Source organism: Pelmatolapia mariae, linkage group LG15 (assembly GCF_036321145.2).
Source record: "Pelmatolapia mariae isolate MD_Pm_ZW linkage group LG15, Pm_UMD_F_2, whole genome shotgun sequence".
NCBI classification, from domain to species: Eukaryota; Metazoa; Chordata; class Actinopteri; order Cichliformes; family Cichlidae; genus Pelmatolapia; species Pelmatolapia mariae.
Window position 1 is genome coordinate 17,383,644 of NC_086240.1, and position 26,853 is coordinate 17,410,496.

The window sequence follows — 26,853 nt, forward strand, 5'->3', positions numbered from 1 at the left end:
TTGATGGAATTTTCTCAATAAAAGACTGAAGAGTTTCTCCCAGGAGAAAGCGACTTATTTTGTCTAATCAATTTGGACAGTCCCCTTTCACATCTGAGACAAATATTATGACTTCACACCATGTGCTGAAAGATGCATTAATAAAATTTAAGGACAAAAACTCAGATTCCTCCACTGCCTTCTCTCCCAGACATCTTCATACCTCCACAGGTTTGTCAACTGGACCAACTAGTTTGCCACTTTTCATCCTTATCATAGCTCCCCACAATGTCTCCATCTAGCTGTGAACATTTAACTTTAGTAATCACACCATTAAATGGATACAGTCCTATCTGTCCAATAGAAAACAATGCATGCAAATAAAGAATAGTAAGTCACCCTATCTTTACTGTACGCAAGGTGTCCCTCAGGGTTCAATTCTAGGACCCCTGTTATTTTCACTTTAATTAAAGGACTTATTCAATGTGTGCAAAATGGGGACACGATTATGTATGCTGATGATACGGTAATTTTTACACAAGCCAAAACTGCTGATGATGCAGCCCATCAGCTTTCATTGGCATTACATTATTTTAAAAATGGCTGAATGACTCATGCCTGTGCCTTAATGTTAAAAAGACTGTTTTTTAGTAAACCTAAAACAACTGTGGCTGCAGTAAAAGTTCGCTTGGGTGCACAAGAACTAATTAATGTTGAGGAATTTAAGTATTTGGGAGTGCTACTAGACTCAAAATTATCCTTTAAAAAACACATTAAAAAAGTAGTGAAAACTGTAAATGTTAATATACAGAACTTTAGACATATCCGCACATCATTAACAGACACAGCAGTGATTACATTCCTGCACTCTATGATATTGGCTCATATTGAATACTGTATTACAAGTTGGTCCTATACGAGGTTTGCTGCTATTGGACCAATCGAAGTATGCTACAAAAGAGCATTGAAAATATTAGACAAGAAACCTTTTTAATTTCACCATTGTCAAATTTTAGATAAATATAAGTTTCTAAATTTTACTAATTTCAAATTGTTTAGATCTGCCTGTCTAATATACAAAGTTATACATGGTCTAGCGCCTCCACCAATGAGTGATTTTATTAAACAAAAGTCTAGCAGCATTGCTGGGTCTCGATTGACTCGAGCCACTGTTAGAGGTGATTCTGAATTGGCATTTAGATGGACCACCTTTTCACAGAATGCTCTGTCATATCAGGGAGTGAGCTTCTGGAATACTCTTCCACTGTCAGTGAGGGAAAGTACAAGTCTCCCTATCTTTAAGAGTAACTTAAAAGGGTGGCTGAGGGACACACAAATGTATGATCATGTTTAATTAATCAGCTTTATATTGGACGTGAAAAAGAGTTAGTGTATTTACAAAAAGGGAAACAACTATTAGTGTAATGGGTCAGTGCAATATCAGGACAGTCAGGGCATGTGTAATACTGGGGTTTGTGCAATATAATTGATGTGTTTCCTTTACTGTTATCTATATTGTCCTCTGTTGTCCACTCTTCTTGTCATTGTTTGTTCTAATATGATGTGATCACTGTTTTTGTCCTTGTCACATGATCTGTAAATAGTGTCTCTGTATGTTTTTACTAACTTATCTGTAACACCAACCTGCCAGAGGGTCTGCAGATGGAAATTAGCCCAAGCCTATAATCTGGCATATTTACATTTGTTAAAAATGTTCATTAATATGTATTGTCCCTCTTTCTAAATAAAATAAAATAAAATTAAATTCTATTAAAATGACCCTCATCCAGATCGCACTGCTTACAGGCATTTTTATAGCATAAAAAGATGGAGTCATTAAGATACCAGGAGAGGAACATTAAGTCTGTATACTGTATAATTGAATGCAAAATTTGAACCAGGTGTGTGAATTTCTCCTATATTGGCTCCCTGTTAAATCCAGAATTAAATTCAAAATCCTGCTCCTCACGACTTCTTGAATCATCAGGCTCCAGCTTTGTCTTTCCTGCTTCTTTAGTGCTCACAGTGAAATGAGTGTGTTCAGTTGTACGCCTGAAAGGGCGTGCATTCAACTGAGTTAAGGAGTCTAACCAGAGTAAAAGTATTTCCTTTGCAAACCCAGCATTTCATAAAGCTTTTGTATCAACATGTTTCAGTTCACAGGGTTGTTGGATTTGTAAATATATGCAGGCATATAAAAGATAAACTTAAAGTAACAGAATAAAAATGCCCTGCAAAATGCTACCTAGCTTAGCAAAACGTCACTACCTGTAGCTTATGCAGTATAAAATAACATTATTAAACTTTTAATTTAATTATGCCAAATGTATATGATGCATTTGAAATTGTGAAGTAGCTGATGACTGATTTCAATTATATTAGTTCAAATAAGGATAAGGTTTATATGTACATGTGTATAAGTGGCGGATTTTAATCTAAAAAAAGGGAGGGTAGGTAGGCCTCCCAGCACTCCTGTTTACTTTCTTCATCTCTCTATCCCATTTTTTCTTCCCCCTTTTTTCTTTTCCTAACCTCTTCATTTGAATACTTTTTAAGACTGTGAGTCAAGTGCTTGTACTGCATTACCGGACTGTTCTGAACGTCTTAAATCCCCTTATTGATGAAGCAAACAGCGAAGTCAAGCTTTACAAGAGTAAAGACTTAACAAATGAGTTGGGGCAAACTAAACTGAATGAAAAACAAAAACAAAAACAAAAAAAACAGAATAAATAAACTAATAAAAAATAGAAAGCTATAATATATCTGTTAGTCGGCACTGTGTCTTGATAATACACTCTTGCCTTATTTTACATCCATAGTTTCCGTACTTTTGTACATTTAAGTGTGATTTTACTTGAGTGAGCTTGTCCCCTCATCGAGCCTACAAGTCAGCACTCAGGGCCAGTGTTGTCCATTAACCTGCCTGTGTGAGCATCAGAAACATGGCGGAAAGCGAGTTGAACGTTGACAGCCTCATCTCTAGATTACTGGAAGGTAGGTTAGCATTTGTGATCTAGCGTCTTTATGTGAATTTATTCGGTGAGGAGAAAAAGGCTATCTGGAGGTTCTTGTTTGTAACCAGGAACTTCACGACATGTTTCGAAAGCATTTCGCCACCGCATCCTTAGCTGTCTGTTATTCATCGGCATCAAGCCTTAAGCTAACCGCCGCGTTAAAAAGCTATACGGTAAACGTTAGATCCAAAGAGTGTGACATCACTCTATCTGTTCGTTATTGCTGGTTAACGCTAGTTTTGAGATTGTGTGGAAAATAAGAGTGATGTCAAATTGGCTTGCTGTTGCCCGATAGGGATAGTGAAAGCTAATTACATTAAGTAGTCATATAAGTTGAGGGTTTAACAGCACCTCTTTTGTTGTAGTGGGTGCTGGTTAATATTTTTCTTATGTTGGGGAACAGGAAGAACTGTGAAATTTTATGGTTGCTTAGTAACACTAACTGTTCTCGTTTCCAAGGCAGGTAACTAAGTCGGCTACCTCTGCGGACACACCCCCTTTACGTAGGGGATCACTAAAGCCTGCACGGCTAATGAGCCTTTGCTAATTTAAACAGTAAACCAGTGTATTCCCTAGGCTGTACCTGTGGTGGGAATCAACTCAGTCCACTGTTCTGAGGTATTAGTGTTTCCCACTAGCACCTGATACTTTTAAATAAAGCAATTCCATAACATTTAAGAAAACGAGAATCTTGAGTTATTAGTTGCTGTACAATGCATAATTTAAGAGATAAAATAAATGAAATGTATCAATAAAAATGACGTATTTGATTGATAAAAAAGTGTCTTAAATGAAAACAAAATAAACAAAACTTTAAATTTAATTGTATTTTTGGTGCAATTTCTAAAAGCAGAAAAAAATCTGGGTATGATACCCAGAATTATAAAGTAGTTTAAATATACCCCACATCCATCAGTGTAAGTAAAAGTGAAGTGAACTTCTTTTACCTTTCACCTTAATCTTTTCATTTGCTCATAACAATTCAGTATTATTTTTGTTGTTGCAAAAACAATAAATAATATCTGGTTAAACATCCTGCTTATTGGCAGATGCACTTTGTGGTAATGGAAAAACCAATGATATGCAAAATCATTGTTACTGTCTTTACACTTCAAAATGTATTAAATCCTTCAATTCCATCTACTTTAATGCATGTCATGAACTAATTTTGGATGTATTTGTTCTGCACATACTGAAATTTGTGCATTTAACATCTGCAGAAAGAATGATAGTATTTAACATTACTAGAACTCCACTGTAATTAAAAATCAGCATCACGCTAATTTATTACAGACCTTTGTTTTTATCTGTGGTTACCATTATGGGTTTAATGTGCAACTTGTACCTACTGTCAGTTTTTCAATAACATTTGTGAGTAAGCTTTCAGCTTTGGCTAGCACTACCACATTTCTAAACAACCTTGGTTTTTTTCTTCATACATTAATCTGCCCTCTAGACTAGACCGCCTGCGCTCACTCACTCATAAACTTCCAACTGAGCCAACAAGCTGTTCATTCCTGATCTTGCCAGTTCATAACAACCCATGTTGACTGGAGTAAATAGCATATTTGGCCAGTAGCAAAGCAAAACTTGGTGGTCAGATTTCTTTAATCTGTGGTGCAAATGTAAATAAAAGACAAAACTTGTGACTTGAACATACTATTTCTTAATTAATAGTTTTGTTTAATATAAATGTTTTAGGAATTGGTGATATGAATGAAATTTTTTTCTTTTTCTGTTTTAATCACAATAATGATATATATGTGTTACTTTTTACCTTGTAGTGCGAGGATGCCGTCCAGGGAAGATCGTACAGATGACAGAGGCTGAGGTGCGGGGGCTCTGCATCAAGTCCAGAGAGATTTTCCTCAGTCAGCCAATTCTTCTTGAACTTGAGGCTCCACTCAAAATCTGTGGTGAGAACCCACCTATATCCCCAGAGGGCGTTTATATACCTTGTTTTTATTTACTTTGTTCACTACATTTACAATGCTTACGGGTTGAATTGACCAAAAATCCGCTTGGATTTGTCTTATATGTTTTAAGTCCCTTCACAGCAAGACAGTCCACCCCACAATGCTGTTATTTTTGCTCCCGGCTAACCATGTTTAGATTCACAGTAGTTCACCGTAGCACAGAAACTGCATTAGTGACGATTATGAATAAGTACCTTATGGCCTCTGACACTGCACTCACCTACGCGCTTGTCCTGCTAGACCTCAATGCAGCATTTGATACAGTTGAGCTTAATATTTAACTACACATTTTATAAATATGTTTATAAATATGCCATTCATTTTCAAAGATATCTGTATAATCACATGAGATCAATGAACTGTAGGTAAAAACTTTCATTTCAGGTGATATCCATGGGCAGTACACAGACTTGTTAAGGCTATTCGAGTATGGAGGTTTTCCGCCAGAGGCCAACTATCTGTTCCTGGGAGATTACGTGGATAGAGGGAAGCAGTCATTAGAGACCATTTGCCTTCTGCTCGCTTACAAGATCAAATATCCAGAAAACTTCTTCTTGCTCAGAGGGAACCACGAGTGTGCCTCCATCAATCGCATCTACGGCTTCTATGACGAATGTAAGTTGGAAAATCAGTGCTTGCCTGCATCTGAATACTGTTAGATTTAAATTCTGTTAATTTAACTTGTTGGTTACAGTTTCATAGATGTAAAGATTAGCTGCTTCTGTGGTTTGTATTGATACAAATTGAAGAAATATTTTCCTTTCTCTTTCCGTTATTCAATGGAAATAAGCACTATGGCAATAAATTATGTGTAAAAGACAAATGTTTGATCAACATTGGATTTAATCTTTAATACAAATACAAATCATGATTATTAAAGTAATCTGATAATGATTAAACTTCAAAACATATATTGAATTTTCTGAAAGCTAAAAATGTGAAAAGTGAACATTTCTGGTTGTGAGATAACTGAAGTTTTCATGGATGTAAAATAACACACCTGAATTGGAAATTGTTTTTGGTTAAATTTTCCTCAGGCAAACGCAGGTTCAACATAAAGCTCTGGAAGACATTCACAGACTGTTTTAACTGTCTGCCCATTGCTGCGATTATTGATGAGAAGATTTTCTGCTGTCACGGAGGTTTGTGAAACATATCTGTTATGTAGGAGGTAACAAAGTATGGCTGAATAATTTGTCTCCGTGAATTAAAAGTGTGCCTCTAAATAGGCAGTGAGTGATCATATAGAATTACTCCATTTATCAGTCTTAGGTATTTAAATGCATTTGAGGGCTCAGCTAGTAATATATTTTGTTACTATTGCATTAACTTTACATATTTTTACTAACTACAGTAAATACTTGGTAATTCATGACATTAGTCAACTTTGGTTTTGTCATGTCTACATTTTTTACCGATGCATGTAGTAAATACTGTCCTCTTTTGCTCAGGACTGTCACCTGATCTGCAGTCCATGGAACAAATCCGACGTATTATGAGACCCACTGATGTCCCAGACACAGGTCTGTGTTTAAGTTAATAGATTCATGAAGATCATCATATATATCTGTAGTCATTTACCATTGTGCACATGTTCAGTGTAAAATAAATTATAAATACATTGTCACCTACTGCTTTAGCATGTAGACTGTATATAAAGGATGGACATAGCTTTGAGGTTTAAAGAGTAAAGCCATTGTCATAGTGCCTTAAGCCCCATCCAGATATGAAACGATTTGCTCATGGTGCCGTGCTTTGTAGCTGACAGATGTTCATTACAGGACATTTTAGGCTCTGGTTGTCTAGGTAACTCTCTTATGTTTTTACCACCCCCTTATATGTCAGTCAGCACTTTCTTTGTTCCCTTTCAGAGCTGTTTAGGTCACTCACCTCAGAGATGAGGAAAAAATGTAACTCAGGAGTGGTCCACTTCATGTCCTTAACAGTTTTTTCATCTGTAGTCATTTGAAGACTGTTAATGACATTCTCTGATCTTTGCTTGCCATATCGCTGTTAGTTGTTCCATTTTGAACTCCCATAGAGACTGATTTTTTACAGTGGCCAGTTAGGGTGACCATACCCATCACTTCTGGTAATTCCATCACATAGCCACGCCCATTTATGGTCACTGTCACGGTACACATAGCTACCGCCACATCAGCGCTGACATATGAGAGGACAAGTCAAAACCAGAAATTTTAAAACCTTTTTTTTTTTTTTTTACACAAAGTGTCTTATTCCAGCTTCAGCAGCACAACCCTCCAGTTAACAAAAATCGAGTAGAGCACAACCTTCAGAAATGGCGACTAGTGATGTCAATTTGAGGTCGACTTTGTTGGATGGTACCATAAACACTTTTGTGATGAGGTTATGGTCTTGCTGACTAGTTTCAGTTATGTATGGTTTAGGGCAGGGGTCAGCAACCTTTAACACCGAAAGAGCCATTTGGACCCGGTTTCGACACAAAAGAAAACACTGGGAGCCGCAAATACTTTTTGACATCTAAAATGAAGATAACACTGTATATATTGTTTTTTACCTTTATGCTTTGTGTGAACAACTAAGGTGTGTTGCTTATGAAATCCATGAAGTGCTACAGAGAAAATTACATTTTATTTATGTAATTAACACATTTTGAACTCTTTAAGAAATATAATAAAAGGAAATACACCCTGCTGAACTAAAATGATCCATGTAGCAAACAAAAACTGTTATATCACCTTTGGGCTTTTGAAGCCTTGACCTGACTTTTTAAAAATAATTGAAAAAAAAAGCACTATGCTGCTAAAAAATGAAAAATAGATATTTGCTAAATTCTGCCTAAATATGTATTTTACCTGGTTAATGTGTGTGGCGGGGCGTGGTCTGCAGCGCCGCTGTAGGGGAGGCGGACGCACCTGAGCGGCACCCGCAATCACGCCTCGCCGCCTTTACGTCTGTGCTATCTATGCTGTTGTGTTGGTATGTGTTGGGCTGTGAGCTGAAAAGCTACAGCTGGCTGTATGCGTCAGCAACCGTGTGTGAAAAGTGGTCAATAAAGAGATGCTGAAAAGCATGTTCATGCAAACATCGTCGGGTCTGCCGTGATATGTTTACAATGGGACTTCTGGTCCTGAACCTCTGCGCACAGCGTCTGCAAATTGGGGCTTTCATCTTTACGCAGGACTGTAAGCTGTCATCTGTGAGGCGTGAGTGATATTTGTTTTTAACATAGTTCACAGTGGAGAATAGCTGCTGACATAATGTGGATCCGAAGATCCATAATTGGCCTACCTGGGGTTGAAAGTCTCGATAAATGCACGGCGTTTCGGCAGGCATACCGGCTTCCGCGAGTGTGACGCTTATTTTGAGCAATGAAAAAAATAATAGAATATAATTGTATTTTTTTTATTTCAATATCACAATAATCTTCCAATTTAGAACTACAAGTTAAAAAAGAACTAACATAAATAAAATACATTTCAGCTAAATACTTCTAATTTGTTTTCCCAAACCACGCGGAGCCGCACTGTAAGGACTAAAGAGCCGCATGCGGCTACGGAGCCGCAGGTTGCCGACCCCTGGTTTAGGGTGAGCCTGACTTGTGATTGACAAGTCTCTACTGTATCAGTTCATGGTGACAAGTTTGGATTTAAAACACCAAGATGTCGCTCAGAAACAAGTCTTCACAACAGTTTCACTAACCAACGGGTGAAATGTCCATTTTTTAAACATACAATTACATGTAGCAGTTTACAAAAATAGGCACTTGTCAGTGAGTAACTGCTCAACTCAACTGTGCTTCTGACCTAAACATGCCACATTCCAGGCTTGCTGTGCGACCTGCTGTGGTCTGATCCAGACAAAGATGTCCAGGGCTGGGGTGAAAATGATCGGGGCGTCTCCTTCACCTTTGGGGCTGATGTGGTCAGCAAGTTCCTCAACCGCCATGACTTGGACCTCATCTGTCGAGCACATCAGGTAACACTCAAGCTACTTGATGACATACAACTGTATTAAAATGACTCAGCTGATAATTAAACTTCCATTTGTTAATGAAAACAAGTTTGGTCAGTTTTAATTGAATTAAATCATTTTTATTTATTACAGCGTGAAAGTGAAAACAGATCTGATCATTTTGTATGCAAAACATGTTTCCTAAATATCCTTGAATAACTTAGAAGTACCTAGTAGAAAATATTTTTGGCTTACTGAGTGGAACATTAAGCTACCAAAACAATCTTTAAAAAAACCAAGCCTTAAAAATAACTGAATTGAATTGATTACCAAAATAGGTGCCAGTTCATTTTCAGTCAGTCATCTTGTATTAATCCTGCCACCCACAGGTTGTTGAGGACGGTTATGAGTTCTTTGCAAAGCGGCAGCTGGTGACCCTGTTTTCTGCTCCCAATTACTGTGGGGAGTTTGACAATGCAGGCGGCATGATGAGCGTGGACGAATCGCTCATGTGTTCTTTTCAGGTAGAGCATGTTAATTTTGATGGCACATTAAATCTCCCTTAAATCTTCTGTAGGCCTATCTGTCAACACCACTATCTGTTCTTTTCAGATCCTGAAGCCGTCAGAGAAAAAAGCTAAGTATCAGTATGGAGGGGTGAATTCAGGACGCCCGGTCACCCCACCTCGTACCACTCAGGCACCTAAAAAGAGGTGAGCAGCTGGTCCCCACTCTCCTGCTCCTCCTCTGGCTGGGCTTTGGCCCACATCCCTGCAGGCTGCCTCAAACACTCCAGCCTTCTCAGTCAGTTTATTCATGTGTAAATAAAAACTCAAAGAGAGGGTTTTTTGTTTTGCTTGTTCTGTGGGTATTTTTATGAATATGTGAGTGGTTTTTCTTTTTTAATGCTACAGTATGTATTTACTCAGCTCATTCAGGAATATTAACACCAACCTTTTTTCAAAATGGGCGAGATGCTTCTTTGCCTTCAGATTTAAAAAATCGTGGTTTTGTAAATGCATGCACGCTTGTGTGATTGAGATGAGCTCTTTGTTTAAGCAATGTGTAAAATCAGCAGACTCTCCCAGCCTACAGGTCCAAATAATTCCAGTCTCATCTCGATTCCCACTGTGTTATCTCAAGTATTACACTGGTTAAATCATTAAACATTTTGGGAAATATGCTCCTTTGTGTTCCTGGAAAATATCAGGTAAGACTTCTCACCTGTTAAATATGGCTTTCATAGCTTAGCACAAGGGCCTGAAATCACTCTTCAGACTTCCCAGTATAAAACTTAAATTGACAGATCTCTTGTTAAGGACACATTGCATCTCATCTTTCAAAAGTATGGATATGCGCTCAAGGACCCCTCCACAGAATGGCTGTTTGTTGCATTAGTGCATTTCCCACCATCACAGGTGTTAGTTTGCAAAACAGATGTGCCATGAGCACAGATCCATTAATTGGACACAAATCGTTGTGCTTCCAGTCTGAAAGTGCTAAAGACTCTGGAGACACTCAGGACTAACAATTCTAAGTTTTCCTAATTGATACTTTGAGGCTTTAGTTGTGTTTTCAGGTGTTGGTTTGGTTTAGGCAGCAAAAATATTTTGTTAGATTAAGGAAAAGATCATGGGTTGGGTTTAAACAGGTGTAGCAAATGTTTTAAAGCAGTGCATGTGGGCACAAGAAGTACTTCCAACTGAAGTGCATTAAATTCAGTGCTGGGGTAAGTGTCAACAAAAAGGAAAATTTGTGTTCACAAGTAGTCGTATTGTCTACTCCTTCAGGTTTTGCAGTGAGACTGAGCTGCAGGGTAGCATGAGCAAAGTATCTACCAGGTCGATGGTTAGATTCAGCTCCTCGAGTACTATTTTTTTCAAGTTTATTCACAAATGACATTTGATTAAATTAAATTTAAATTTGATTGCGATCAAATTTGAACTACCTTCTTAAATTTCACATACTATATGAGTATGTACTGTACATGGTGTACAGCATTAAAGTTTACTCAAAGAAACGCCTTTAAAATTAGTGTGGGTGTTTTTTTTTTTGTTCGTCCAGATAAACCAAATATTGTTAACGTTCTTGTTAATATTATTGGGCTTTGGAGGTACTGATATGTTGATTTTGTTGTATTTGATCTCTGCTAGTCATGCTAGACACTTGATTCCAGTCTTTATGCTAAGCTCTGTTAGCTGTACCTACAGTCCCAAAGAACAAAACAAACGAACCGTTAATCAATTCACCATGAAATTCACTCTTAGCAGGTACGGCCAAAGCATATTTCCCATAATGTTGAATTTTATCTTTAAATGTGACAGCTAAGACTTTTCTTACGACTCAAGAATGTTTTCTTCCTATGGAGATGCCAATAAAATCCAGAGACTTTTATGATGTAAGTGCAATAAATATTGCTAGAAATCTTGCTGTATGCAAGCACAATTATGTGAGATGGCTATTAAAGCCTCTTAATTTCAAAACGATGCCAACTTGTGCTAAATCTTTAGTTGGGCATTTGTATAAAGCCAATGCTCCTCGTAGTGTTTCAAGTCCATTTTTCCACAACTCATACTGTACTGTGTACATTTTTAATCCCTCACATCACTGAACAAGCATTAGTGGGTGTTTCCATTGTTGGTATATAATATTGATAAAGCAACATTGTAAATGGTTCCTTTTTTGCTTCTGAAGTAAAAATCCAGACATCATGGACCCACACTGCTCAGAGAGCACTTTGAGTGTGTGTCCTTTAGTCTGATAAATACAGTAAGTGTGTAGAAAAGTAGACAGATGTGCCAGTGTGAAAAAAGAGAAAAAGAAGGTAAGAAAATGAAGAACACGGCATCTTGTTAGATACAAGACGAGGCTTCAAATACAGGATTAACTAGTCGTTGTCAGTTCATTTTTAGTGTTCACAGCTCAGTTGTATGTTTGTTCTTCGCAGCAGTGAGGTTTGACCATTGCCCTCTTTCACTGTCCAGAATGCATTTTCTGTTACTGTGTGTGAAAAGAGGGTAAAATGTATCAAGTCAAGATGCCTGCATTTTGTTTGTTGTTGGCATTGCATTATGTATAGACTGTTCCGACTTTGTGGTTACCGAATCAAGTACAGTACATCATTTCCAACTCACTAACCAACATTTAACCTTCAGATCTTGCCTTTTGCCTTGTAAATCTATTGGTCTTCAAGTTGAGAAACAGTATGTTAAGATGTTCTGAGATTTGTACAAGTTTGTTTCAAATGAGTGAAATAAATGGAAGCGCTGTTAAGCCTGCCTTAATACTTGTGTCTGATTCATTAAATTAGTGCAGATCATAGTGGTAGTTTGGTTAGTCCGCTGACACTCAGAAATCACGATGATTTGTTTTAGGCGCCGGAATACAGAATACCCTCAAAACTGCTGTTACTAGTTACATTTGAAAATTAGATACACCAGTCAAATAATGTGGTTAATAAAAAAACAAAACAGTGATTTTACACTTAGTTTTGGGAACATAAAGACAGACCTCAGTCTGACTTGAGAGCTTGCAGCACTGACTGTGGCACTCTGCTGACGTAGTACTCGTGGTTACGGAGTGTAGCAAGAACCCCGGCAGAGTTCATGTGCTTTACACTAGCATCATAGCGGTATGCATTTCCATGCATATCAGTCAGTTTACCTGCATTAGAAAAAGAGATGATCAGGAAATATTTGGGAAACGATTTTAGAAAGTGGTTCAAACACTAAAAAACTGTGTCTATACATGACATTATGTTGCTATATGATTAAACGTTTTCACCTCCAACAGCATGCAGGATTGCTTCAGGAGCACAAGTGTCCCACTTCTTGCACCCTGGACTAGCAAAGACATAGGCAGAAGCTTTTCCTTCAACAAGCTGGATAATCTGCAGGTAGAGAAGCACGGACAGAAAAATGTACGTTCAGTCTCTCTGTGTAGAATTTATCTATAAAACTAGACAAAACCATTCACTTTTCCAAGTTTTAATTTTAATAATGTAAAAGAAAAATCTCACTGCATCATCATTCATTGGTCACTAATGCAAAAAAGTGAGTTCAATTTGTTAGCACTTTTGTTATATTGATTTACATCTTTCTTTTATTATTTATATAGTAATAACCTTCACCACCTTCATAATGGGGTACGCTTAAACTAAAGCAAAGAGCCTGCAACAATAGAGAGAAAACCACATTTACAACAATCTTCTATGAATGCTACTTTGCAATACTGGGAATCTTTTAATATAAAGAGAACGCCGGTTGAGGTGAGGGGAAAGAAGAGCAGAGAGAGGTGATAACCAATAAACTAAACAAAGCACAAACTCCAGGACAATACATAAAATAAAGCCATGGAGTAGTGGGATATAAATGCATGAAGGGTGCATTTGGTAGATTATGTGAGGTATGCCTGCAGACAAAGCCCTATGATAGCATAAGAAGAGCACAGGACCCTACTTTAACAGAACCTGTGGATTTAAAGCTTGTGATGGCACACGGGGAATCAATCAACTGACTGTTCATTCTATACATGCAGTTTTTATGTCTTGATGATCTCTGAAATTAAAGATAATGTTGATAAGTTTTAAAAAACCCTGCCCGAACAAGTACACAGAGGTGTTACCACTGTCAGAAGAAAATTTTAGATCCAGCTTACCTTATTTCCAGCACCACCCACTCGTACAACTTCGTGAGGCTCCATGGCATCCACACAGTCTGTTACCAGCTTGTTGCTATGGGAACGGGTGGTGGTGACAATCCGTCTGTCACCTGGAACTTCCTGGAGCTGGAACCCAAAAGCGCCCAATCCCAGCATCCCCCACATGGTTCTTCCTAATTGTGTTCCTGCACCAAGCTGATGTTGAAAATGTCACAATTAACCTTACTCACTCAACTACTACAGACTGTTTCTTATAGGTATGCTACATTTTGGAAACTACATATATGTGCAGCTGCAAAAGAGTCCTACTGTGATATCATGCTTTTACATTCCCCAATGTGCACAACAATGAGACAAGCCCAGATATCAAACGGTGGAAAAGCAGGGGTTCAAGCAACTGGTTAAAAAGCTTGATGGAAGTGACAGCATTCCAGGTAGAAAATACTTTTGAGTTTCAGTTTTATTGGGTCTCAATATTGTGCAGGTCCTGGAGAGTTACAAGGTTAGATTACTTTAGTTATTCTAAATTTAGAAGTTAAAAAGTTAATCATCATTAATATCATCATTGCAAATTTCATTGAACTATTGTGTTAACAGATAATTTAAAATAACAGCTTGTTTTTAAGCTGCTGGCCTATTGTTGTTATAGCTTGCATGTAGATTTTTAATAAGCGAGCTATTTTATAATGCATCTCTAAGATGTACAATGCAATTCAGCAACTGAAGACTAAAATATGGCTCTAGTCAGCGTTTATCAGGAGAAGATGGGCCACTGCACAGCTGAGACATCTAATTTTGCCTCTGAGAAGCCATCAAGCTCACCAGGTACAGCATGCTCAGTGGGTAAGAAAATCACATTATTTCCATCTCTGGTGGCTCTTTCATCTGTGCAGCTTTGGTGCACTGTTTTTAGTGTGTCTTGTGATGATTTTGTTGTGTACTATAAGGTGAATGATGTTTACAAAAAGTACTACAAAATAGCCGACACACTATGTAGCAAAGCTGTTAGACAGTCTGAACACAGTTTTGATTCGGCTTGTACCTGGTAGTTGTAGAACGGCTGGTTGATCACACCTGCGATGGCTCTGCCTCCATATGCAATCCCAATGAGCACTGTCACATTATCCAGGAGCCCTGAAGTCAGGAAGCAGCAGGATGTTAGCTGGAAGCCACTAAACGACATTACTGCACTTTCACTCATAAATATTTCTAGTGTGGCCATAATAATTAATATTCTGCAAGGCCAGGCTTAATCGTTGCCTTCCCATACAGAGAGCTGTGCTGTGAGGCTGAGGGGTGTCCAATCCTTTGTGTGGTGCCTGGGCCACAGCTTGGAAATGGAGACACCTCGATGCTAGGGTCAGCAGAAAGACAGTGGACAGGTGGATAAGCAGGAGCAGGGATGCACAAAGAAGAGGCAAAAAAGTAGCAGTGAAGTTCTGAGAGCTGAGAACCAGAAAGCAACCCAGCAGGCTTGTGCACAGAGAGCTTTATGCAGCTGAATACACAGAGATGGGAGGAGATTTTTAAGACATGCTTCGGAAGAGCATACCTTCAGTATATTCCTTTGTGCCATCAAGAGGATCTACCCACACAACTATCTGAAATTCAGATAGACACATTCAGAACAAGTATGTATACACCATAGGAGGTAAACAGTATCCAAGCAACAACTGTACAACACTGATTTGTAATAGCAGAAAATACTTTTTTATTCAGGTGCTAAACCTCTGAAGTGAAACTAAACCCACATGTGATTACCTCTTCTTCTTTCAGCTGGCTGAACTCAGGTGGACAACTCCTCTGAAGAATTTCCTCTGACTGGCCAGTCTCAATTAGATCTTCCTGTATCTCTTCAGAAGGAAGATCCTGAACAAAGTATATAAATATTCATGAGCTTTGTATAATACGAGGCTGTTTTTAGGTCTAGGTGCCCACAGCAAATAATTTGGCTAAATATTGTTGCAACTTACCTCCTCTCCAATTATGGTGATTTTGGGAAAACGTTTGGACAGTGAAGAACAAATGCTCTGCTGTGCTAGTCTGTCTGCCAGTGTTTGCAGATCATTAGCTCCCGTCTGTGCAAGAGTAGAAACAGAAATTTTAAACTTTAAACCTTACATGTTTAACCATGAGTCCAGCTAGTGTTCTTAAAATGCACATAGGGGGGTCATACCTTTTCCACAATACCAAGTTCTCCACTGTGAAGGACCTTCCGTACAATAGTCCCAGCCTTTTCAGCCACAGCATAGGCTGAGGCCACCAGCCGCATAACAACAGCAGGACTTCCAGACATTGCTTTCTGGTTGGTGTAGGGCAGAAGAAAGTAAAACTCATAAAACTAGGAGTGATTTTGTTCATTATGCCAATCTGCTATAGCCAGGTTTAAAAACTCAAATTCATAGTACTCCAGTTGATAAATATAATATCTTAAATAAAAGATAACAATGATGACCCTTAAAATTAACAAAAAAATAAGTCCTTTTTGGATTTATTCCTGAAAAAAATAGCTGAAAAATACCAAATACTCTGGATAAGCAAATAGCTTTTACAATCCCCCAGTTAAATTAAAAGAATACATAGGATACTGCAGCTACAAGAGTTAATGACGAAGTTAAGCTGATCACAACACACTAATATCAGAAAATAATAGTAGCTTCTTTTCATTGTACATTTTTCTTATCTCAATGTACATCAAAAAATATTTTTAGGTTATTTTAATAAGATTTACACATTCAAATGAAAATATTTAGCTAAAGGCAATTGTCCCGTTAACTCACAACAACACTAGTGCCATCATCTGCCAATATTTTCTAGCAAAGTGTTACAAGTAACGAAAATCCAAAATGTCACTTTAATGTGATTTTTCTTATTTTCTGTTATTTATTTACTGATCGATGATCATATTTAATATATGCATGTATATATATATATATATATATATATATATATATATATATATATCCTTCAAGCTCGGGTCCTCTACCGGTTTATCCTTCAAGCTCGGGTCCTCTACCAGAGGCCTGGGAGCTTGAGGGTCCTGCGCAGTATCTTAGCTGTTCCCAGGACTGCGCTCTTCTGGACAGAGATCTCTGATGTTGTTCCCGGGATCTGCTGGAGCCACTCGCCTAGCTTGGGAGTCACCGCACCTAGTGCTCCGATTACCACGGGGACCACCGTTACCGTCACCCTCCACATCCTCTCGAGCTCTTCTCTGAGCCCTTGGTATTTCTCCAGCTTCTCGTGTTCCTTCTTTCTGATGTTGCTGTCATTCGGAACCGCTACATCGATCACTACGGCCGTCTTCTTCTGTTTGTCTACCACCACTATGTCCGGTTGGTTAGCCACCACCATTTTGTCCGTCTGTATCTGGAAGTCCCACAGGATCTTAGCTCGGACATTCTCCACCACCCTTGGGGGCGTCTCCCATTTTGACCTCGGAACTTCCAGGCCATATTCGGCACAGATGTTCCTGTATACTATGCCGGCCACTTGGTTATGGCGTTCCATGTATGCCCTGCCTGCTAGCATCTTGCACCCTGCTGTTATGTGCTGGATTGTCTCAGGGACATCTTTACACAGCCTGCACCTGGGGTCTTGCCTGGTGTGATAGACCCCAGCCTCTATGGATCTTGTACTCAGAGCTTGTTCTTGTGCTGCCATGATTAGTGCCTCTGTGCTGTCTTTCAGTCCAGCTTTGTCCAGCCACTGGTAGGATTTCTGGATATCAGCCACCTCCTCTATCTGCCGGTGGTACATACCGTGCAGGGGCCTGTCCTTCCATGATGATGATGGTTCCTTGTCTCCCTCCTCTTTCTTGGGTTTCTGCTGCCTGAGGTATTCACTGAGCACTCGGTCAGTTGGGGCCATCTTCCTAATGTATTCTTGGATGTTTGTTGTCTCATCCTGGACTGTGGTGCTGACACTCACCAGTCCCCGGCCCCCTTCCTTCCGCTTAGCGGAATGTATATATATATATATATATATATATATATATATATATATATATACACACACACACATATACATATGTACAGGTCAGACTGGTCTAAAAACGACTACTCAAGCAGGTCTTTCCACTCTCCTCTCCCTATAATGCTAAAGGATTTGGATATCCCGAATATGGTCATCTGTGGCATAGGTCATGCTGTGGGTGCAGCAGCTGATTAATTGACTAATCATTCAGCTGTACTTTACTGTGTAAATCAATTATTTCCAGTATATCTTGTACTCATATGTATAAATTTGTAAAGTAACTAAAACAGTTACACAAACATAAGAGAAAAGTACGACATTACTCGCTGAAATATAGTGCAGTACAGGTATAAGGTCTCACAAAAAGACAAGACTAAAGTTTAAGTATGTTAAGATTGCATTTTAGTAAGTACAGTACTAAATGTACTTAATAACAGCCTAACATTGATAGTTTAAAACTCAGTGAATGTCGTCTTTCGATAACCAGCTTCGTAGCTTAAATATTAAGTAGTTAACTTTGAATTTTAGAGTAATTAGTTTAGCTAAGTAAGTAAAAGTCGGGTGTAAACGGAATTCTAAGTAAATTCGTGCAGTTAAGGCTAATTAGCCACCATGCTATAGCTCAAAGCTATGTGACTAAAAATCTAAAATGAAGAATATTAAAAACAATATATCCTCTTAACTTCGATGAGTACTTACTGATGCTAACGCTGTGCAATAGCCACAGTTTTCCTGGACTGCACCTGGAGTTTGTGAAGGAGGGAGATGCAGGAAGTGGTAGACCTTTGATCCCCACAAGATATGTACCCCCTCGCCCAAAAGACAACGTTTCAGAATGAACCCTTCAACAAATAATAATAACGCCGACACGGATTAAAATATCTCTCATATATGAATGTGTGTCAGTAATTCGAGTTTGTGTTACGCAAAACAACGTTAAATTTTGCTTAAAATTGGTCTAACCACAATGTAAAACCGTTACGGAAGTACCGGAATATGGAGGTGAACCATCTCGCTTTTGCTCGTGAAACACGTTTTCTCTGTAATGACAGCTGTGACGGGTCAAAGTGCCCGCCGGTTTCGTAGAAGGGGAGGAAAGGAAGGACAGCCTTACAGTTTTTTATTTAAATTTTATTTAACATTCAGTTTTCTTGACCGTAATTCTGTTTTTAGTGAGAAAGCTGTTTTGCATTTTAGAACTCCACTTCGTGAATCGCAAACACAATTTGTTATCGGACATCTGTACTTTTTTTTTCTCCTTCTAATTTTCTGTCATGTGCAGCATTACAGTGGTGGATGTTCATGTGTCTGCACAAATAATCAATGAGAACCAAAAGCTGCTGCTTTAAATGCAGGGTTTCAGCACTTGTTTGTACACTTGACCCTGTGTGATATCAATAAGACCATATACGCTTAACTTGGTCATCTCTAGTGAGTGCCCACTGCTGACCACCCACATGCTTTTTCAATCATCTGTTTGACAGGAGCAACCAATCAGCAGTAAGGTCGCTTAAAGGCCTAGAATACAACAGATTATTTTGAGCTACTCTAGTAGTTAAAGAAAAAACACAAAGATGTAAAGTTAAGAAATTAAGATGTAAAAATAAAATAGAATAGCCATTTACTGAGTTAAATTAAGAGCAGTTCATTTGACTCAGTAGAGGGTTTTTTTTTTCTTTAATCCTCAATATGGTTTCTGTATTTTCAAATAAACTCACATTGATCAGAGAATTAGGGGTACATCCATGTTCAAATGAAAAAAACCTTGTATTACAGACATGCCAACCCACCCATCATGATTTAGCCATTATATATGACTGATGTACACTATCAAAATAGTTTACAGTAGAAACAGAAATAAAACTTTTGGCTGACCAGTTACATTTTAATGTGGCATACAGAAGCAGCAACTGAAAAATGGGAGAAAAGTTAACATTTTTCAGATGAAAATTTAAATATTTGATGTCAATGTGCATATCACAAGCAAATCATCTGTTTGCCAGAGGTCTGTAGCCCATCTCTCCCTCTAGCTGCTCTGCGGTTAGAGCACCCAGCAGAGGTTGACAGTCTGGGTTGAAGACTGAATAAGCACTCAGTTCACCAGGCTTGCGGGGCGCTGGGCTCCGGAGTCCTTCATAGAGCCAGTAGAAGAGGGAGATGACAAAGAAGGGGAGACCAAACTCCAGTTCGGCAAACAGACCCAGCAGAACCAGCCATAGCAGCACTTTTAGTAAAGTGATGTTAGAAATGACAAACTGTCTGGAAGCTAGCCACTTTCCCAGAGCGCTATCCAGCAGCCAGTCTCCACGATCCTATAGCAAATACACAACAGAAAAAGAAGAAGAGAAGAACAAAAACATGTGATGCTACAAATACACCAAACTGTATAAAATAAATAAACAATAGGATGTCAGTTTTCTTACAAACAGCTCACAAATTGTACATAACTTAGTGGGGATTAAATTAACATATACAGTACAGTGGGTATTCCTTGGCTGCTGAGAAATAATATGAGCTTAAAAAAAATAGCTTGGATCGCCGAATCAATACATCGCAATCAATACAGCCACTTTATTATTTTTCCCACAAAGACATTTATTTCTAATCTTTAGAGAGAATGGTTCAAAAAAGAGAAAATATCCAGTCAGTAGCAGTTCTCTTGTAGATAATGCCATCAAAAGCCAGCACTTTTTTGGCAACAGTAACTCAACCAATCGTTACAACCAAGGTATTCAGAAGTGCATATCTTTATGACCACAGTTTAACTATCTTCTAATGGCTCTTTCCAGCAGGGTAACATACCATGTCACAACCTTTAAATCATCTCAAACTGGTTTCTTAACATGACAATGAGTTCACTGTCCTAGAATGGCACCTGTGAGCCTATGTTTGTTTCCAGCAACTTGTTAAATCTATGCTACGAATAATATAGGCAGTTCCGGTGGCTAAAAGAGGTCCAACCTTATTTCAAACCAAATGCCAGAAGGTGTATTCTGGTACTTGCAAAAAAAAGGACTGATAATTTTACACTGTTGTAAACACTGTTGGCCTATAATCTGTCAAAGGTGTCTAAAACATATCTTTTTGTGAATGATATCAAGTCATTTTGAGTAAAACAAACAAAAGAAAAAAACCCCCAAACAAAACACCCCAATAACATTAGAAGATATTTTAAATGGCCAATGTAGAAAACAGGGTAGGTGAAATAACGCAGTCATGGAAATACCTTCAATTCATATTATTTATTTAACTCTTTATTTTATATATAAACCCTTCGTAAATCCTGTTGACTACAACCTATTTACCAGTGTGAGCAAATATATTAGGTATGAAAAAATAGAAACGATGGAAATCACTCTTAGCAGGTGTAACTAATGATGTGGTCTGTGCGTATGTTTACTATTATATTTGATGGTTTACTTTGTCATTGTTCGTGAGTGTGCTTTTTTAAATTATTGCCAATAATAATTTAAAAAAGTATATATTATTGCTTTTTTAAATTATTGTAAAACAATACTATCAGTGCAAAGCAGACGAAGCACTCTATTTATCACGCACAGTCCGATCTTTAAAATAACAAGCTAAATCGGGAAGTTCATGAGCTTCCCGATTGAAATGATCTCTTACCCTGCTTTGAGAGCCGTCGGTCGCAGCCTGGTTGTTTCGTGCCCTGTCCTCTGACTGCAGACTGTCAGCTGTGGGTGTTTTATCACACTGAGCAGCGGTGTCTGCTGCTGTCTCCCCTCTGGATTGCGAACCAGGAGTCTGACTCTTCTGAGCAGCTTTTTCAGCCTGTCGTCTGGCTCTGAACTCTGCCAGCTTTTGCTCCATGGATAATTAAGAACCGACAGCAACTCATTCACAACTTCTATAAGCTCACGTTAAAGTTAAAAGCCCTTCGAAGCACAGTAAATCTCTCTCTCTCACACACGAACTTTCAGTCTAAGTTTGATGACTTGCTACTAGCTTAGTAACAGGTATGTTTACATTTTACGTCGACGTCTACCTGAAAGCAGGATGGTGTGTCGCAAGAAGCCGCCAACAGTCCCCGTTTTACGACAGTTTCACAGTTCTGTTGCTAGCTTAGTGATTGTTTTCATTAGAGGTGAGTTTCCAAATGTTATACTGTTTTATGTTCATTTAGTTTGGTAAAAATATGGATTTTTAGCTGCTGTTGCTGTTGATAACCGTCAAATTTTAAGCTACTGATAGAAAATGAACGATCGGAGACAGATACTAATCACCACATAACCACCACGTCTCCTTTATATATACGTGTCGTTGTTGTATTTAACTTGTTTGTGGTATTATTGCGGTTTCTATATTTTTTTATTTCTTTATCAAGGTAACAGTTATCGTTATGTAATACATTGAAATATATTTCAATAAATAAAACAAAGATGCTTCCTATTATTGAAGCTACCTCGATCTTCCTTTAATTTTCATACTTTTATAAAATGTAAATGTTTTTAATTTTGTCTACATCAGTACGTCTACAGTAGCTTTATTTTTTTCGTGGCTTTCTGTTTTCTCTGCAGACATGGCCTCAGCTCCAGCACAGCAGCCCACCCTGACAGTTGAGCAAACCAGAGGTGAGAGGAACAGCTGGTTTATATATATAAAAGCTCCCGTTTCTGCTTGTTTTACTCTTCCCCAGGTTGTCCATATTGTTGCTGAATAAATACTGGGCAAGTGCTCGTACCTTCGCATTTGTAAGACCGAGGCCTGTACTTATCAGTAGGATTTTGGATTATCCAGGTAGCTTTAGGGTTAACCCCTAGGTTTTCTGTACTACATAGGTGGTTCACTTTTTACCGAGGTAAGTCATCACGGTAATTTATGCTGTAGACCTAACCTTCTCTGGACGTGGTTAAATTCCATGAAATCATCACCTACTGACCCATCCTGGAAGACCCGGGAGAACTCTGTGGGGAGAGTTGTAGGATGTAAAGTTTCTGTGTTTCCCTGATGAGCATCAGTAATAAATACAGATTTTCAGACACAACTAATTCCTTTTTTCTGTGTTGGCAGCAAACAATTTTACAACAACTTTCTGTTTTATAAGTAATAAATAGTAATATAAAATAAGTAGTAATATATAAACCTAAAACAGGATGGCTACACTGTCCTTAATGACCTCATATCAAATTTGTACATGGCCTAATCCTGTGTTTGAATTCTGTTTTTATATCGAATATTTACTTTCAAGCCCTTAAACAGCACTGAGTCTGCAGCTGAGAGAACAAAAACTAAAATTTTTAAGAGCGGGTTATGTTCTGAGTTTAAGTTTAAAATCAACTGGAAGTGGCGTGATTCACTGATCCTTTTATTCACAGCACGTTTTAATTGCAATATAGATTGTATGCTGGTCTATGCAGCTTATTAATGTGTACCTTAGTAAAACCACTGAATGAAGCACAACCTGTGGGTCACATTATAACAGGAATGTGCATTATTAACTTGGTGATTTAGAAAATGTATAAAATGCTGTTATGCTTAATTCTAATGTGCTGCTGAGTCTCTTTTACTCTGGTGGTATTACAGCTACTAGAACACAGGATACACAAAGAATGCCTGTTCAATCAATAATATGATTTTAACTTTTATCTGCAATAAACTATGGCAAGGTAAACATCTCCTTTATTCAGAATAATATTATTAATAATAGTATTAAGCTGTGGGACAGTAAGCTTTAATATTCAAATGGATCCAGTTTAAAGTTTCAGAGCTCTAATATACAGCCATCACCTTAGAAATAAACAGCAGGACTGAGAGCGCACTCAGTGTTAAAATAATTAACTGGAATGAAAATATTTATTTTACTGTTTTGTGTGCCAAATCTAAAGCTTTCATCCTATGTCCTTTTTACAGCTGTTTTGCATTTTACTGGTATATATATTTTTAATGTTCTTTATAGACTTTTAATCACCCATTGATAATGTTTCTGGATTAGGTGACACTCATAGGGATCATTTTCTGTGGAAGAAGAGTCATATGATCCGTGAAATGCCTCTTTTAGATTGGTTAGATGCAGCCAATACCACCCTTCTTGTGTTAACGCACAAGAGAAACCCTGGGTTAACTTATTGAGCTGATAACCAGCTTTGTGTGACCTTTTATCCTGATCGCCAGTGTTAGCATAAGTGAATCTAGATAACGGTAAAATAGCCTGGGTGTTGTGAACTCTTTTTGTAGTATAGGGCCCTGGATGGGGTGCACTTTCTTTGTTCATGAAAAGTAAGAAGAAGAATTAGTGATGGTGATTTTCAGGCTCCAGATTAGTTACTATACTGCCATCCATCCTTCTTCTTCCGCTTATCCGGGACCCGCGGGGCAGCAGCCCAAGCAGAGAAGCCCAGACCTAGCTATCCCCGGCCACCACCTCCAGCTTATCCAGAGGAACACCAAACCAGGCCAGCCGAGAGATATAATCTCTCCAGCGCATCCTGGGTCTGCCCCGGGACCTCCTCCCGGTGAGACATGCCCAGAACACCTCACCCACGAGGAGCTCAGGAGGCATCCTTGTCAGATGCCCGAACCACCTCAACTGGCTCTTTCAATGTGGAGGAGCAGCGGCTCTACTCTGAGCCCCTCCCAGATGGCCGAGCTCCTCACCCTATCTCTAAGGGAGAGGCCAGCCACCCTTTGGAGGAAACCCATTTCTGCCACTTGTATCTGCAGTCTCGTTCTTTAGGTGACTACCCAAAGCTCGTGACCATAGATGAGGGTAGGGATGTAGATCGACCGGTAAATTAAGAGCTTCACTTTTACACTCAGCTCTCTTCACCACAATGGACTGCTACAGCGTCTGCATCACTGCACCAATCCGTCTGTCGATCTCCCGCTCCCTTCTCCTGTCACACGTGAACAAGACCCAGCGATACTTAAACTCCTCCACTCATCCCTGACCTGGAGTGGGCACTCTACCCTTTTCCAGCTGAGGACCATGGCCTCAGATTTGAGGGTGCTGATTCTCATTCCCAACGCTTCACACTCGGCTGCAAACCGTGCCAACAGAACCACATCACCTGCGAAAAGCAGTGCTGAGATTAATTACTGTAATGTGGAGACATAAATCCCTTTGGGGTTGTGTCAAGCAGGGTGTGTGATGTTGAAAAAAAAAATCTGCTGCAATGGGGAACTGCAGGCAATGTCTTGTGAATAAGGTATAAGCTGGCAGTAGTTAGTTGATAATTTCTCCTAAAATGTGCAGCAATGTCAGGAAAAGGTTGGGTTTTTTTACTTTGTGGAGCAGCTACTAAAGAAGCTTTTTTTCCACAGTGGTTTTGAGCGAGGTGATCCAGGCATTCTCAGTACCGGACAATGCCGCACGGATGGAGGAGGCCAGAGAGAGCGCCTGCAACGACATGGGCAAGATGCTGCAGCTTGTGCTCCCTGTGGCCACCCAAATTCAACAAGAGGTTATCAAAGCCTACGGATTCAACAATGAGGGGGAAGGTGATCTTTTTTGTATCTTAAAACTAAGAATGTGCTTGGTTTTGCTCTTTGCTAGGTTAGAGAAAAAAGTGCAAACAGTGTACTGTGAAAATAAGCGGCTCGCCCACTGCTGGCCTCCCATTTAGTTTTTGTAGAAAGAAAAACTATTGTAATCTCCCCAGTCTTGAGATGATTAGGGATGCACTCTGTCCATAGAGCCAACCCAAGTAGTAAGATTATCTGTGGACTTTTTTTCAGGACAGCAGGTTCCTTTCTCTGAGTTAAAGTACCAAGTGTAAGACATTATTTCCCTGAAGGCTTAAAACAATAGGAACTACTCTAAAGTTCAAATAATTTTAAGACACCGTTCAGACTAGAACAAGTGATCCCACTGGTGCTCATTAGTGCTGGCTGATATGACGCAGAGTACTCATATAATTTAATTTGGGTCTTAAATGTATGAATTGAACATTAAACTACTCAAAGAACAAATAAATGCTGAATTTATAAATCATATTTGTTTCTCATCTAAATGTTTCTTACCGTTTTCTATCTCTAAAGATATCACCTTAAATCTCCCACACAATGCTGTTACAGAAACCAAACTTTGCAGGGTTTTAGTCACTTTAGATGTATACCAGTCACACATTGGAGAGATGTCTGATCAACTACCTGAGACATAAAGACAGTTATAACTAGGAGGCTTGCAACAGATTGCATAGCTCAGACAGAGGCTCGATGGAAAAATAATGAAATTGTTATGGGATTAGGTACAAAGACGGCAGCAGATGAGACCGCCTGAATCCACAGAGGAGCTTTACGATGCAACAACAAAGGCAGACAGTGTCTTTAAAACACTTATATTCCACCTACTGAGTTCATTATTATCAAAACTAATATCATCCTCACTACAGTGTCACAAACATTTGCACATCACTGTTTTTTATAGATACTAAATGACATTTTAAATGGGCCTCAATTTTTAATCACACACACACACACAGGGATTTTTTTCAAAATAAACATGTCCAAAGTTTTAAATAATAAAATCAGCGTATGTATAAGTAATCCCTGGGAGCCCAAGGCTCGGGTTTAATGTGGTCAATTCAGGCACACAGCACAGATGCCCCGCCTACTTGTGGTTTAAATTTCCTGTCTGCAAGGTGCAGCCAATCAAAAGGGAGTTGCTTTAAAGGAAGATGAGTTGAAATGGAAATCTATTCTAGGAGAATCCAAGAAAGTCAGAAACAAACTATAATAGATCCCTTTCAATGGAAACTTCCAGTCTGTACTGGTCATAGGCTGAATGTTATTTCGGGGAGATGATATAATTTGTCATGCTGATCACCTGCTTCCCTTTCAGGTGTCCTTAAATTTGCCCGACTGGTGAAGATGTATGAAACCCAGGACCCAGAAATTGCAGCCATGTCTGCTAAACTGAAATCTCTTCTCCTACCGCCACTTTCAACACCACCTATAGGAGGCGCCATTCCAGCTTCATAGGAAATATTACTTCCATCCATTGTTCGCAAGGATACTTCCATTTAAACTTTGGAATACAGTGCAGTTATGTGCAGATCCAGCATGCCGTCAACAGTTCTGTCTTTATGTGGAGCGGTTATTGTTTAAAAACACTAAATATTCCAAGAAAGACAACACAACTTTTCCGGTTTTATCTCAAGTACCCTTGCTTAATTATTGCTTTTCTTTACTGTTCTGTATTTATTTGTCATATGTTACACCATGACAACTTTCTTAACCTTAATCATTTCCATTGATGCCATGTTTTGTACCATTTTTATATGCTGTCAAATGTCTTTTTTGTTTAAATTAAATTGTTTTCTCTGAACCTGTGTGCATTGTTAATGCAGAAAATG

At 38.7% G+C, this 26,853-nt stretch overlaps 4 protein-coding genes across 5 annotated transcripts; 2 read left to right on the forward strand and 2 right to left on the reverse strand.

Annotated features, from left to right (window-relative positions):
- The first annotated feature begins 2,885 nt into the window (after positions 1-2,885).
- Positions 2,886-9,636, forward strand: LOC134642853 (serine/threonine-protein phosphatase PP1-beta catalytic subunit-like). The gene is made up of 8 exons (XM_063494876.1): positions 2,886-2,973; positions 4,778-4,909; positions 5,354-5,584; positions 6,007-6,111; positions 6,421-6,492; positions 8,778-8,929; positions 9,295-9,429; positions 9,518-9,636. The coding sequence occupies exons 1-8, from the start codon at positions 2,922-2,924 to the stop codon at positions 9,620-9,622; spliced, it is 984 nt and encodes a 327-aa protein (XP_063350946.1). The 5' UTR covers positions 2,886-2,921; the 3' UTR covers positions 9,623-9,636.
- bpnt1 (bisphosphate nucleotidase 1) lies at positions 8,818-18,296 on the reverse strand. 2 transcript variants are annotated; one of them, XM_063494874.1, is made up of 11 exons: positions 18,239-18,296; positions 15,741-15,866; positions 15,538-15,642; positions 15,326-15,433; positions 15,117-15,165; positions 14,835-14,918; positions 14,607-14,698; positions 13,562-13,759; positions 12,689-12,794; positions 12,416-12,568; positions 8,818-8,913 (listed from the first exon to the last, which is right to left on the reverse strand). In XM_063494874.1, the coding sequence occupies exons 2-10, from the start codon at positions 15,858-15,860 to the stop codon at positions 12,417-12,419; spliced, it is 1,014 nt and encodes a 337-aa protein (XP_063350944.1). In that variant the 5' UTR covers positions 15,861-15,866; positions 18,239-18,296; the 3' UTR covers positions 8,818-8,913; position 12,416. The 2 variants fall into 2 exon arrangements, with proteins under 2 accessions (XP_063350944.1, XP_063350945.1); XM_063494875.1 differs by lacking the exons at positions 8,818-8,913; positions 14,835-14,918 and having other exon boundaries at positions 12,409-12,568.
- Positions 18,297-18,688: 392 nt separating this feature from the next.
- Positions 18,689-21,384, reverse strand: saysd1 (SAYSVFN motif domain containing 1). Its single transcript, XM_063496262.1, has 2 exons — positions 21,167-21,384; positions 18,689-19,851 (listed from the first exon to the last, which is right to left on the reverse strand). The coding sequence occupies exons 1-2, from the start codon at positions 21,368-21,370 to the stop codon at positions 19,528-19,530; spliced, it is 528 nt and encodes a 175-aa protein (XP_063352332.1). The 5' UTR covers positions 21,371-21,384; the 3' UTR covers positions 18,689-19,527.
- A 161-nt stretch (positions 21,385-21,545) lies between these two features.
- grcc10 (gene rich cluster, C10 gene) lies at positions 21,546-26,792 on the forward strand. Its single transcript, XM_063496263.1, has 4 exons — positions 21,546-21,644; positions 22,078-22,131; positions 24,821-24,997; positions 26,340-26,792. The coding sequence occupies exons 1-4, from the start codon at positions 21,557-21,559 to the stop codon at positions 26,477-26,479; spliced, it is 459 nt and encodes a 152-aa protein (XP_063352333.1). The 5' UTR covers positions 21,546-21,556; the 3' UTR covers positions 26,480-26,792.
- Positions 26,793-26,853: the final 61 nt, after the last annotated feature.